General features: G+C 41.3%; 1 protein-coding gene across 1 annotated transcript in view; it reads right to left on the minus strand.

The window, feature by feature from the left end:
- Positions 1-13,709, minus strand: part of CDH17 (cadherin 17) — an 88,497-nt gene that overhangs the window by 36,988 nt on the left and 37,800 nt on the right. Inside the window, 6 exon segments of the mRNA XM_070382818.1 lie at positions 2,664-2,814; positions 3,136-3,267; positions 6,281-6,480; positions 6,588-6,746; positions 9,584-9,722; positions 10,616-10,750. Of these exon segments, the coding sequence (XP_070238919.1) occupies positions 2,664-2,814; positions 3,136-3,267; positions 6,281-6,480; positions 6,588-6,746; positions 9,584-9,722; positions 10,616-10,750 (916 nt within the window).

The raw sequence follows: 13,709 nt of genomic DNA on the forward strand, positions 1-13,709 counted from the left end.
ACAAGCCAACTGTGCTGAATTCTAAGCAAGTTTCTGGAACAACAGCAGAGACTGACTCCACCCCCAAGATAAAGACAGCACAGGCCGAGAGCAGGCTGGCGTCCTCTCCATCTCGCTGCGGTTTATGGACCTAAGTTTTATTTCTGTGAGTGTCTCAGTCCAGGGAGTTCTAGAAGTCTGGCCACAACGCAGTGCTCTACCCAGGTCTGTCTGGATGAGCTCTGATAGATGCTGGGTCATCTTGCTGCATGAAATGGGAATTGTGTGTTTCTCTACGCACAGCCAGAATTCCACGTGAGGGCTAGAACTTGAATATGTATCCCCCTTGTGGAGTTGGCTTTATCCCCTCGCCCTGTTACTTTGCATCTACTGATTCACAGGGAGATTTGGAGGGTTTTGTGAGGGGAGGAACGAAAGTACCTATGTTATGCCTCTAAGAGGGTTGCCCTGACAGACGTGTCTCCTGGCCAGGGAAGGAGAGGCATCAGAACATGTGTCTAGCATGGTAGCAGCTGCCATTTCTGCGTCCTCACAAGCAACCAAGTCACCTTTGCAACCTGCATCTGCCCTTGTAAGAAAAGCATCTGCGTGCTGGAATGAAAGTGCGTCTCACTAAATTCTGTGGTGGTTTGGTGTCTGAGGGCTTCCCTTGTGGCCCAGCTGGTAAAGAAGCCACCTGCAATGAGGGAGACCTGGGTTCGATCCCTGGGTTGGAAAGATCCCCTGGAGAAGGGAAATGCCACCCACTCCAGTATTGTGGCCTGGAGAATTCCGTGGGCTGTATAGTCCATGGGGTCGCAAAGAGTTGGACACGACTGAGCGACTTTCACTTTCACTTTGGTGTCTGAGCAGCCCTGCTCGGGACCCTTCCCTTGGCAAGTGAGCGTAACACAGAGGACACCGGTCTCCCCTCACTGCGGGGGAACCCTCCAGCAGTCAGAGACACCAGGACTGTTCGGCATCACTGACAGGGAAACTCCAGTAGGGGGCGCCACTCAGTGGGACCAGAGAACTTTATGAATGAGCCGGGAGTGAAAGAAGTGTCATGTCTCCGAGTGACAAAAGCTAGGAATAAGTGGCAGCCCAAACTGATTCAGAGGTACGTACAGTATCTCTTGGGGCACCGAGAAATACTTTGGGGAGGTGGGGCTTTTATGAGAGGATAAAGTTCTGGTGTGAATACAAAGGCGTTGGTGGCAAGTGGGATTTCAGAATTAAAGTTGGCACTGCTGAGACTTGGGGACATGAGTCTCACAAGTTTCTGGCTGATACAAGACACCAAACAGGAGAATATAAATATACTAAAGAATAATCTGGTATTTTAGTGAGCTAGACAGGGCCCCAAAAGGCAGGGGCATTTTTGGGGGAGTATCCTTCTAGGCTATATATATTAGAATAGACTCATTCTGTGTTGATTTCTAAGAATTCCTGATCCATTAAGTCCACAACTCAAGACTGTGAAATATTGTTACAAAATAAATGATCACTTTTGGAGAGGCTGCACCCTTGAACAATTTGTTTTCCCAGCAAGGTAAACTAGTCTCAGAAAACAAGTACTGTCCTCCTCCCCAGTAATGCAGGCCACCACTACGATGGCCCCCAGCAGTCGCCCCACCCCTGATAGTGACGCCTTGGTGGAACTTCCTCCTTTTGAGTGTGAGCTGGGCCTAGTGACTCATTTCTAATGAATATGGCAAAAGTTATGGGATGTCACTTCTGAGATTAGGTTATGAAAAGACTGACTTTCATCTTACTTGCCATTTTTTTTTAAACTCTCTCTCTCTCTTTCTGAATGTCCAGATCCCTAACTCAGAGAAACTGTGAGATAATAAATGTTTGTTATTTTAAGCTGCTAAATTTGGGGGCAGTTTGTTATGCATCATAGATGAACAGATACACTAAATGTTGGGCCCTACACAAAAATACTTGAGGTATCATCTACAGAGGTTTTCAAAGATCTTCTGCACAACCAATGAGCTCGGCAGTAAGGAGTAATAGGTAAGAGGTGTCCCAAATCCAGTGAAGTCACAGAACTCCCAGAAATCAGTGTTCTAATAGTAGCTGTCCCTGCACAAAACTAAAGCTATCCTGGAATAGTACAAAGAAATGAAGCAGGTCAAGAATAGAAGGACAAAAGCAGATAGAAACTGAACTTCATCTTTAAGCCCCATGAGCTTTTATCAGCTTCCTAGAGAGGGTCAATTGCAGGGTATCTGGCATGGAGTGTGAATGTCTGTTTAAATTATTTAGCAAATTTGATGGGATTACATCTGTCACTGACTTTTTTGGAAGGCAAAAAAGAATCTATGGGAAAACTGTGCAGATGAGATAACGTTACACATTTATACAGGATGCTGGTGCAAGTGGTTATGGTGCTCACGGCAGGTGTAGGGGTGTAAGTAGCGACAGGAGTAGTAGTAATGGTAGAGGCAGGAACCGCGCTATGAGTAGGGGTGGTAGTTAGAAAACTCCAGTTTTAGAACCCTTCTCAGACACTCCCTGAACTGAAATACTGTACCCGTGTGAGTCCCAAAATGCATTCTACCTCTATGCTGTGTTGGGCATGGACAACCGATCCCCAGTCACGTTTATCTGCCACCATTTACCCAACAGGGAGGAGAAAGGGATTACAGAGTTAAAGAAACAGACACACACTTTCTTACCTATTTGTTCATTCTCCTGGACCTCAAGTACAGTCACTGGAGATGGACACGTGGGTGGATTATCATTAATGTCTTTCACTTTCACTTGAATTTTCAGTGGGATCGAGAGTGATTTTCCCTGCTCATCCCTTGCAACCGCATAAAAAACATACTATAACAAGAACAGAGGTAAAACATGACTCCATCATCATCTTTTTTAAAAGGCAGAGAAAACAACTGTTTCAAGACTATTCCATTTATCCCTTTATTTTCCATTCATTTAGAACTGCGAAATGAGAAAATATAAAATGGATTGAATTTGTGGGGTTATTTCCATGCCTTTGAGAGCAATAAGGCACTGAGGTTCAGAACACAGTTCTGGGGGTTTGGTGGCGGTGGTGTGGGTGTTCAGTAAAACCCTCTCTGCCCTCAGGTCTCCGCGGGCTCAGGGTCTCGTCTCGTCACCCGTGAACCTCCTCTTAGATTTACTCACTGCGTCCTTTTCTTCTCGGTCCAAGGGCTGAGTCACATAAATATCTCCTTTCTGGTCTATCGAAAATGGAAATCGTGGTGTGTTCTCCTTGTCCACTAAGGAGTATAGAGCACCTGGATCATTCCACTGCACCTACAGGGCCCAGAGCAAAATGTGAGGAAAGACAGTCCCGGACGGACAGAACTGGAAAGGAAATAAACAATTTTCTAGCTCTCCGTTTGAAATTTCTGACGACCTTGTTTGGATGTCTGTGGTTTCTTATAACTGCTAAATTACATTTTTCATTTTCAACCTAAAATAATCCCTCCCCCTTTTTTCCTTTTCACTGTTGTATTGCTCCAGATAAGCACATAGCGGTATTTCCCTTCCCTAAAGCAATTCTTTGTGAACCCTCTAAAGAGTCTATAGGTTGTTCATTTGGAAGCCTGGTTGTGAAGACTTCCTGTCATGAAACACCACTTTAAGAAACAAGATGCACTTAATGTCTGGCATTATGTGAGGACCAAGCCATGATGAATGACAAGCTCCCAAAACTCCCCAGTAAAGACAGGAGACACTCTCAATTCTTCATCATGCTGTTATTTAAAACAAGTGATACATAAATAAAGAACATCTCTCCTTTAAATATTTAATCTCATAGACTTTAGGGATAAGAATATTTGCCAACTCCCAGTGTTGTTTTGTAAATAACTTGGAAAAAATAAAATCAATAAACTCAATAGTAAGTCCCGTCCACTTGCTACAGACAGAGCCTAGCCTATGGGATAATCTACTTACTACTAATAACAGCACTTATTGAGGGTTGTGCCCCATTCCAGACATAATACTAAACACTTTAAAGTGTCTCATTAAATCCGCAAACAGTCCCATCCGGTAGAGACTATTGTTACCCGAATCTTATAAACCGGGATCTCATTAAATCCGCAAACAGTCCCATCCGGTAGAGACTATTGTTACCCGAATCTTATAAACCGGGAAACTAGCACGCAGAATGTTTAAATGACCTGCCTAAAGTCCTACACTAACTGTTTTCTCAAAGACAACTTGGGAAGGGTATCAAGGAGCCACCACTGTCCTTTTCTAGTTACTTAAGCTCCAGGCCAAAGGTTATGCTCTTGGTTGTAAGCAAGCGCCCGTTACGCCCTACGGATTCGGCCGAGTTCTTCCATCTTCCCCCTCCACTCTTCTCCCTCACTTTGAAGACACACCGAGTACTTTTCCCAGGCCTGGGTATTGGCTGTGCTCTTTATATTTTCTTTTCTTCGACAGTGCTATGAAAAACTAAGTATATGCATTTTTTTTTTTTTAGCATTTATAAATCCTTATGAAGGCAACGTGAATAATAAATGGGAAGACTTTCATAAAGGAACCAAACTGAAATTCTTGGAGAAATGAGTCCTGATATACTTTCTTATCTGGTAAAGCAGAATACGTCTTGCTTTCGTTTTTTTTCTTCTGAAGGTGAAATTCATTAATTCAACATTCAGTAAGTGGGAAGCTGCTATATAACGCAGGGAGCCCAGCCTGGCGCTCTGTGAGGGCTGGGATTGGGGGGAGGGGGGTGGCAGTGAGAGGGGGCTTCAGAGGGAAGGGATATATATACAGTTATGACTGATTCTCGTTGTATGGCAGAAAACAAACACAACTTTGTAAAGCAATTATCCTCCAATTAAATAAATAAGTAAATTTGTAAAAGGAGGTAAAATATTTTTCACGTTAAAAACCTTCAATAAATAAAAATCTTAAGTTAGAAGAAAGATACAACGGGATGGGCCCCAGGACCCCTTAACAATAGCAGTACCATTAAAAAAAATATATATAGGAGTACTAGAGACCAGAACTGCCTCATAACGTTAATAACTTTTATCTACTTCCACAGATACTAATTAACTTCTGTCACACCCTAAAGAGCTGTCATTATCCCCATTTTATTGGTGAGAAGTTGCCTCAACTTCTCATAAACAATAAATGACTTGTTTATGCTTCCCTGGTGGCTCAGATGGGAAAGAGTCTGCCTGCAGTGTGAGAGACCTGGGTTCAATCCCTGGGTTGGGAAGATCCTCTGGAGAAGGAAATGGAAACCCACTCTGGTATCCTTGCCTAGAAAACCCCATGGACGGAGAGCCTGGTAGGCTACAGTCCACGGGGTTGCAAAGAGTCGGACAGGACTGAGCGACTTCACTTTCACTTTCTTTGTTTATGATCAGTCCTTGAGGTAATAGAGCAAGAATGTGGTTTTGCTTATCTGCTTCCAAACCCAGTGATCTTCCACTGACTCACAGCTTTCTGTGTCAAGAAATCTCCTGATCTCCCAGGAAAGATCAGATCTGGGTGGGCCCCAGAGTGGATTTCCAGGAATTAAAGCAGGAAGAGAAGGCTCAAAGTGAGACACAGGTGGGACCAGGGGAGGGTCTGAAGGGAGAGGGGAGGTACCTACAGGGGATGGCGTTGGAAAGGGGGTGGGCTCCAAAGATAAAAGTTGTCTACTCAGCTCTTACTCTTGGCCAGTCCTATCTCTGCCCCTCAGCCTATGATGGGGCAAATCTTTCACACTGAGATTTTCCCCACCGGAATAAGAAGCAACATTTCAAAACTAATTTGCAGTCTCAAATTCAAATCATGCACATGTACCATATACAACTCAGCCATATTCTACACTATAGACAAGAAAAAGAAAATAGCATTATCTACTTAGAAAATGAAGGTGAGTAAAGTTCTCTTTTAAAACTCAAATATATGTAAGTTGGGCTTCCCTAGTAGCTCAGATGATCAAGAATCTACCTGCCATGCAGGAAACTTGGATTCGATCCCTGGGTGGGGACGATACCCCACAGAAGGAAGTGGCAATCTGTTCCACTACTCTTGCCTGGAGAATCCCATGGACAGAGGAGCCTGGTGGGCTACAGTCCACAGGGTCACAAAAAGTCAGACATGACTGAAGTGACTTAGTGCACATGAATCTAAGTTGGTACAGTCCAGAGTTCACTCATGATGGCAAACTCCAGAGACTTGTGGTCAGAGACTTTGTTTATTTAGTTTGCTTTATAATGATACTATGCAAAAACATCAGTGAAGACCATGAGAGTGGGCCCCTACAATGTGAGTGCATTGATTGGGCAGGCTGTTAGCATTCCCTGGGCACTACCTGAGTGATTTTAACGGGGTAAGGTTCAGTCGAGTTTTCTTCAATCTCCACAGGTTCTGGCGGTTTCCAAATGTTCTCCTTCACCGTAATATCCACATGCACGCTGTCAGTGAAGGAATGCTCACTCAGGCCTCCCATGTCTTCCACTGAGACCAGCAGCTTATAGGAAGGATTCTTCAAAGGATCCAATTCCTGGGATCCTATGGGAAGTAGGAGAGAAGAGAAAAGGAAATGTCTCTGAAGATGATATAGATCTAGGTCATTTGTATTGATTCAGAGAGTCCCTTGAGGGCATCACTTAACTCACCTTGTGGAGTAAGTGAAATTCCTCCTGTTTGGTTGTTGATCTGAAAGTACATGACATTGTTGACCTTGGGAAGCTGCATGATAATCTGATAAATAAGTTGGCCATTGAGTGTGGCTGGATCATCCAAGTCTGTAGCATTGACATAGATAAAGGGCTTTCCTGTTTAACAAAATGTACCCAGAAAAAAAAAAAAGATATTTAGATATTAAAAAAAGATGTTAAAAGATATTTTTTAAAGATATTAAACCAACCATAGACACATTTGCCTTCCAAGGGGCAGAAATAGAGTGGAGGAATGTGCCATAATTCATATTAGTGTGGAATAAATCTTTATTCTGCTCCTTTTTCCTAGGATGAAATTCCTTAAAGTATGGTCCAGGAACCTCTAGGGGTCTTTGAGACTGTTTTTAACGTCATACATGTATAAAAGACCCATCCAAATCACAAGATAAATTGATGCATTTTAGCATAAAGGAGTACCCCAAAAAACATTGATACAGTTTCAGATTCCACATTGCAATCAACAATAAACTATCCCTTGCTGAGTTTTGTCTCGTATCAAAGACTATTCACAGTAATCTGAAAACACTGTTACAGTACTCCTTTTTTCAACTACATACCTGCCTAAGGACAGTTTTTCTTTAAACGTTTCAACCAAAACAGTATATGGCCACAAAATGAATGCAAAAACAGACATAAGAATCCAATTGTTCTCAACTAATCCAAACATTAAAGGATGTGCAAAGACTAAAACAATGCCATTTTCTTAATAATTCCTTCTGTCTTTGAAAATACAGTTCTTTTTATTAAAATATGATAATTACTTTAGATCAATTACTAAATAATTTTTCAATTTCTCAGTTTTGATTTCAAATATGATAAATATTGGTAGATATAACCAGTGATATAGTGGAGCCAACTGGTACAACCCAGTTGAATTTCCAGAAATTCTGTGAGTCAATTATTAACACCATTGGTAGTTTAAAATGAGTTGTGGTGGGAGTAGTTATACCACAGAAATTGACAAATGCTACAAATCTGAGGTTTTTTTCCCACTCCCAGATAGACAGCTATTAAAATTTGCCAGCATACTACTGGATATAAGCCATATATCCTTGGAAAAGTTCCTTAGAGCCTGTAATAGTTTTTAGGAGAATACAAGGGCCCTAAGACCAAAAAGTTTGAGAACCACTGAACTAGAAAATCCTATTGGTGAAGAATAAGACCTGCAAGATAATTACTTAGCACAGTTCAGCAGTGAACCTTTGGTATGCAACCTCAGAGACAGAGACACATGAAATTACTCCACATAATAAAGTGAAAGGAATACTCTTCCAGAGTTATTGGAAGTGGGCGTTGAAAAATGAGAGAGAACATTAAGTAACACAGAAGGAAGTTTGAGAGTGAGTCGATGGAAATGGCCAAGAGTCTTTCTGAGAACTCAAAGTCTAATATTCAGGTTTATTTTGTGCACTGTTATGACAAGATGCTCCTTCATTTCTCTAAATCTTTAGTAAAGCCTACCACACACACCGTGATTGCAGCCATGAAATTAAAAGACGCTTGCTCCTTGGAAGGAGAGTTATGACCAACCTAGATAGCATATTCAAAAGCAGAGACATTACTTTGCCAACAAAGGTCTGTCTAGTCAAGGCTATGGTTTTTCCAGTGGTCATGTATGGATGTGAGAGCTGGACTGTGAAGAAGGCTGAGCGCCAAAGAATTGATGCCTTTGAACTGTGGTGTTGGAAAAGACTCTTGAGAGTCTTCTTTTGGACTGCAAGGAGATCCAACCAGTCCATTCTAAAGGAGATCAGCCCTGGGTGTTCTTTGGAAGGAATGATGCTAAAGCTGAAATTCTAATACTTTGGCCACCTCATGCGAAGAGTTGACTCATTGGAAAAGACTCTGATGCTGGGAGGGATTAGGGGCAGGAGGAGAAGGGGACGACAGAGGATGAGATGGCTGGATGACATTACTGACTCGATGGACGTGAGTTTGGGTGAACTCCGGGAGTTGGTGATGGACAGGGAGGCCTGGCGTGCTGCAATTCATGGGGTCGGAAAGAGTCGGACACAACTGAGCGACTGAACTGAACTGAATTGAACTGAACCGCACACACCTAGGCTTTGATGAGGGGATTTCCTGGAGATAAAAGGTAAGAGAATTGTGAAAGGATGAGCCCTAGCTAGGAGCTGGAAGTAAGAGAAGAAAAAGAACTAGGAGCCAGCAGTGACCATGAGAATGTGGATTCCTGGGAGGGTGTGGGGAAGTAAGCTTACCCTTTCAGAGTGTTCTAGAGCTGTGTGTGTATGTGTGTGTGTGTGTGTGTGTGTGTGTGAATTGCTCAGTCATGTCCTACTCTGATGACAACATGGACTATAGCTGCCAGGCTCCTCTGTCCATGGAATTCTCCAGGCAAGAATACTGGAGTGGGTTGCCATTCTTTTCTTCAGGGGATCTTCCCCATCTAGGGATGGAACCCAGGTCTCCCACATTGCAGGCAGAGTCTTTACCGTCTGAGACAGCAGGGAAGCCCCTCTAGAGCTGTAAGGTATTCTAAATCTCATCCAAAGATAGTGGTCCTTAACTGGGGGTGATTTTGCCCCCAAGAGATATTTGAAAATGTCTGAAGACATCTCGGCTATCAAAGCTTGGAAAGGAAGTGTTGCTCCTGGCATCTGATGTGTAGATAGGTCAGGGAAGCTGCTAACATCCTATAATGCATAGAACAGCAGCCCCTGACCAAAAAAAAAGAAAAACAACAACAACACAAAAAAGAATTATGGAGCCTAAGATGTCAGTAGTGCCAACGGTGAGAAATTGTGCCCTAGAGCAATGGGGATAATAAAACTAATCCCACAGGATTGCTGTGAAATTTAAATAAGATAAATAAAATTTAAATAAGATAGTAAGTGCTTAACGAATGATAGCTATAGCTGTTAACCACACAAATCTGCCATTCTGCCAAATATCTCCAGGCTCCTGCCTATTACCTGGGCGAGAATTCTGCCTTACTGAGCCTTCATAATGTTGCTGGAGAAACACAGGTCGGTTGTCATTGATGTCCTTCACTTCGATGGTGACAGGGACCGGGCCCTCCACTGTATTGCCCTGAGCATCCAGGGCTGAGACCTGATGTTGACAGGAAAAGGAAAGCTTCTCAGTGAGTCTGAACCTCATATCATACACCCAAAAGTCACTTGAAGGAAATTAGAGCCCAAATAATCAATGGTCTGATAACTACAGGGGAGAAAGACACCCATAAAAGCCCAAATTGGGAGCTGCTAAAATAGAGGCCCTATCAGTTAAGCCAAGCTAATCATGACTGTTTTCCAGCAGTGGGATATGCTGGACACTGGATATGCTGTTTTCTAAATAGCTAGAGTCAGTGAAATAAGAACACTTTGACCCTTGAGGATATGGAAACATCACGTGCTGTTACAGAGGCATTTTAGTGGTCAATCTGCATATTTACTAACAGAAAGCTTTTGGCCTGCTCTTTACCCACAGTTAGCTCTCTACCATTTCTGTGTATTCAGATACAAACCATGAAACCTAAGGGAGAAAGAGAGGGAGGAGGTCTCTTTAGTCAGACTCTGACTTTGGTCATTGGTTACTTCTGCTTCTTGCAAGGCCCAAAGGTGCGTCATCTAGCACCAATGCTGCCTTCTTTGTGGAGCCAGAGCCCACCCAATAGCCAGAGCAAGACACCAGTGAAATATCAGAGAAGTGTTGAGTGGTTTTGATCCAGGTGCCTAAGTAGGGCCTTACTTGATGAGTGATTCATCTGAGAGCCTTGGCAATATAACTTGGGTTACCTGGTCAAAAAGCCTAAAAACAAGGATATCTTTACCAAATCACTCTCTAGTTGATTAAAAAAAAAAAATATGGACAAACGAGATTGGCAAACATGTCGTTAGGGTAAGGAGAGTGGAAACGGGATTCTGTGCTGGGGAGGAGTGTGCCAGTGGCATCTCCAGCACTCAGAGATTGGAGCTGGTGTCCGTGGCCTGGTGTCGATTCACCTGCAGTCTGTGAACAGCTCTTGTTTCCCTGTCCAGGCTTTTGTTGTGATATAGAAGTCCATCAGGTTGTATCTGAAATATGCCATCTGTCTCCCCCGTTAGTTTGAAAGTCACAGCAGGAGGATTGGCCTTAAACTGGGAAAAAGCAAAAATTAGATTAAGTCATTAGGAAAAGCAATGTTGTAGAATTTGTTGTAAGTCACCAATTTCAGGTAACATTTTTATTTGCACAAGCACCAAAATAAAAATTTCTAAGCTTTTAAAGGGATACATTCTAAAAGTCTGCTTTAATACTAACTAATATTCAAACTACATGTCTCTCAAGAAACAATAAATGACATAATTTAATATATTTACAAAAATCAATTGATACTTTACATTATAGCTAGAGTTAGATGAGATTTTTTTCTGGGAATATCTGAGAGCTATATTACTACTAGCTTCTAAGAAACATTAAGAAGTGTAGTTTCATTGCTAGGATGAAAAAGACAGCATTTAGTACTTCTAAAAACTGTGACAAAGATTAAGAGATACTTTAATGTTAAGGAAAACAACTTTAAAGTGACTTTATTTGATAATATTCTGTATGAAAATCTCACTTTTCAGAAATGAAGAAAATGTCAATGATCATTCATGGGATAGCTATAGCATTTTTAAGACCACAGAAGAGAAAATTCACTTAAAAGCAGACAGAAAAGTCATTCAACCTCATTAACAATTTTAATATATTTTTCTATATTCACAAGTTAAAAATCAATAATAGCCAAGTTGTAAAAGCTCTTGTAAAGAATGGAAAAAAGCACATATATTATTAATGAAAATATAAATTAGCATAACCCTTTTGGAAATAACTTGAGGCATAATATGTTGCAGGACATAAAATCAACACACAGAAATCCCTTGCATTCCTATACACTAATAATGAGAAAACAGAAAGAGAAATTAAGGAAACAATTCCATTCACCATTGCAACGGAAAGAATAAAATACTTAGGAATATATCTACCTAAAGAAACTAAAGACCTATATATAGAAAACTATAAAACACTGGTGAAAGAAATCAAAGAGGACACTAATAGATGGAGAAATATACCATGTTCATGGATTGGAAGAATCAATATAGTGAAAATGAGTATACTACCCAAAGCAATTTATAGATTCAATGCAATCCCTATAAGCTACCAACAGTATTCTTCACAGAGCTAGAACAAATAATTTCACAATTTGTATGGAAATACAAAAAACCTCGAATAGCCAAAGCAATCTTGAGAAAGAAGAATGGAACTGGAGGAATCAACCTACCTGACGTCAGGCTCTACTACAAAGCCACAGTTATCAAGACAGTATGGTACTGGCACAAAGACAGAAATATAGATCAATGGAACAAAATAGAAAGCCCAGAGATAAATCCACGCACATATGGACACCTTATCTTTGACAAAGGAGGCAAGAATATACAATGGATTAAAGACAATCTCTTTAATAAGTGGTGCTGGGAAATCTGGTCAACCACTTGTAAAAGAATGAAACTAGAACACTTTCTAACACCATACACAAAAATAAACTCAAAATGGACTAAAGATCTCAACGTAAGACCAGAAACTATAAAACTCCTAGAGGAGAACATAGGCAAAACACTCTCTGACATTCATCACAGCAGGATCCTCTATGACCCACCTCCCAGAATATTGGAAATAAAAGCAAAAATAAACAAATGGGACCTAATTAACCTTAAAAGCTTCTGCACATCAAAGGAAACTATTAGCATGGTGAAAAGACAGCCTTCAGAATGGGAGAAAATAATAGCAAATGAAGCAACTGACAAACAACTAATCTCAAAAATATACAAGCAACTCCTACAGCTCAACTCCAGAAAAATAAATGACCCAATCAAAAAATGGGCCAAGGAACTAAATAGACATTTCTCCAAAGAAGACATACAGATGGCTAACAAACACATGAAAAGATGCTCAACATCACTCATTATCAGAGAAATGCAAATCAAAACCACTATGAGGTACCATTTCACACCAGTCAGAATGGCTGCGATCCAAAAGTCTACAAGCAATAAATGCTGGAGAGGGTGTGGAGAAAAGGGAACCCTCTTACACTGTTGGTGGGAATGCAAACTAGTACAGCCACTATGGAGAACAGTGTGGAGATTTCTTAAAAAACTGGAAATAGAACTGCCTAATGATCCAGCAATCCCACTGCTGGGCATACACACTGAGGAAACCAGAAGGGAAAGAGACACGTGTACCCCAATGTTCATCGCAGCACTGTTCATGGCAGCACCACAGCCAGGACATGGAAGCAACTTAGATGTCCATCAGCAGATGAATGGATAAGAAAGCTGTGGTACATATACACAATGGAGTATTACTCAGCCATTAAAAAGAATACATTTGAATGAGTTCTAATGAGGTGGATGAAACTGGAGCCTATTATACAGAGTGAAGTAAGCCAGAAGGAAAAACACCAATACAGTATACTAACGTATATATATGGAATTTAGAAAGATGGTAACAATAACCCTGTGTACGAGACAGCAAAAGAGACACTGATGTATAGAACAGTCTTATGGACTCTGTGGGAGAGGGAAAGGGTGGGAAGATTTGGGAGAATGGCATTGAAACATGTAAAATATCATGTATGAAATGAGATGCCAGTCCAGGTTCGATGCACGATACTGGATGCTTGGGGCTAGTGCACTGGGACGACCCAGAGGGATGGTATGGGGAGGGAGGAGGGAGGAGGGTTCAGGATGGGGAACACATGTATACCTGTGGCGGATTCATTTTGATATTTGGCAAAACTAATACAATTATGTAAAGTTTAAAAATAAAATTAAATTAAAAAAAATGTTTATAGACTTTAATAGCAAAAATTACTAAACAGAATTTATCCTAAGGAAATATTTTTTAAACAATAGTGGCATGTGCTCCACAAAAAAAGAAGCCACTGCAATGACAAGCCCGCTCACAGCAGTAAAGAGTTAGCCCCTGCTCACCACAGCTAGAGAAAGCCCACATGCAGCAATGAAGACCCAGTGCAGCCATAAATAAATAAAAAATTATTTTAAAAAAGAAATTAAA

Source organism: Bos mutus, chromosome 14 (assembly GCF_027580195.1).
Source record: "Bos mutus isolate GX-2022 chromosome 14, NWIPB_WYAK_1.1, whole genome shotgun sequence".
Classification (NCBI taxonomy): domain Eukaryota; kingdom Metazoa; phylum Chordata; class Mammalia; order Artiodactyla; family Bovidae; genus Bos; species Bos mutus.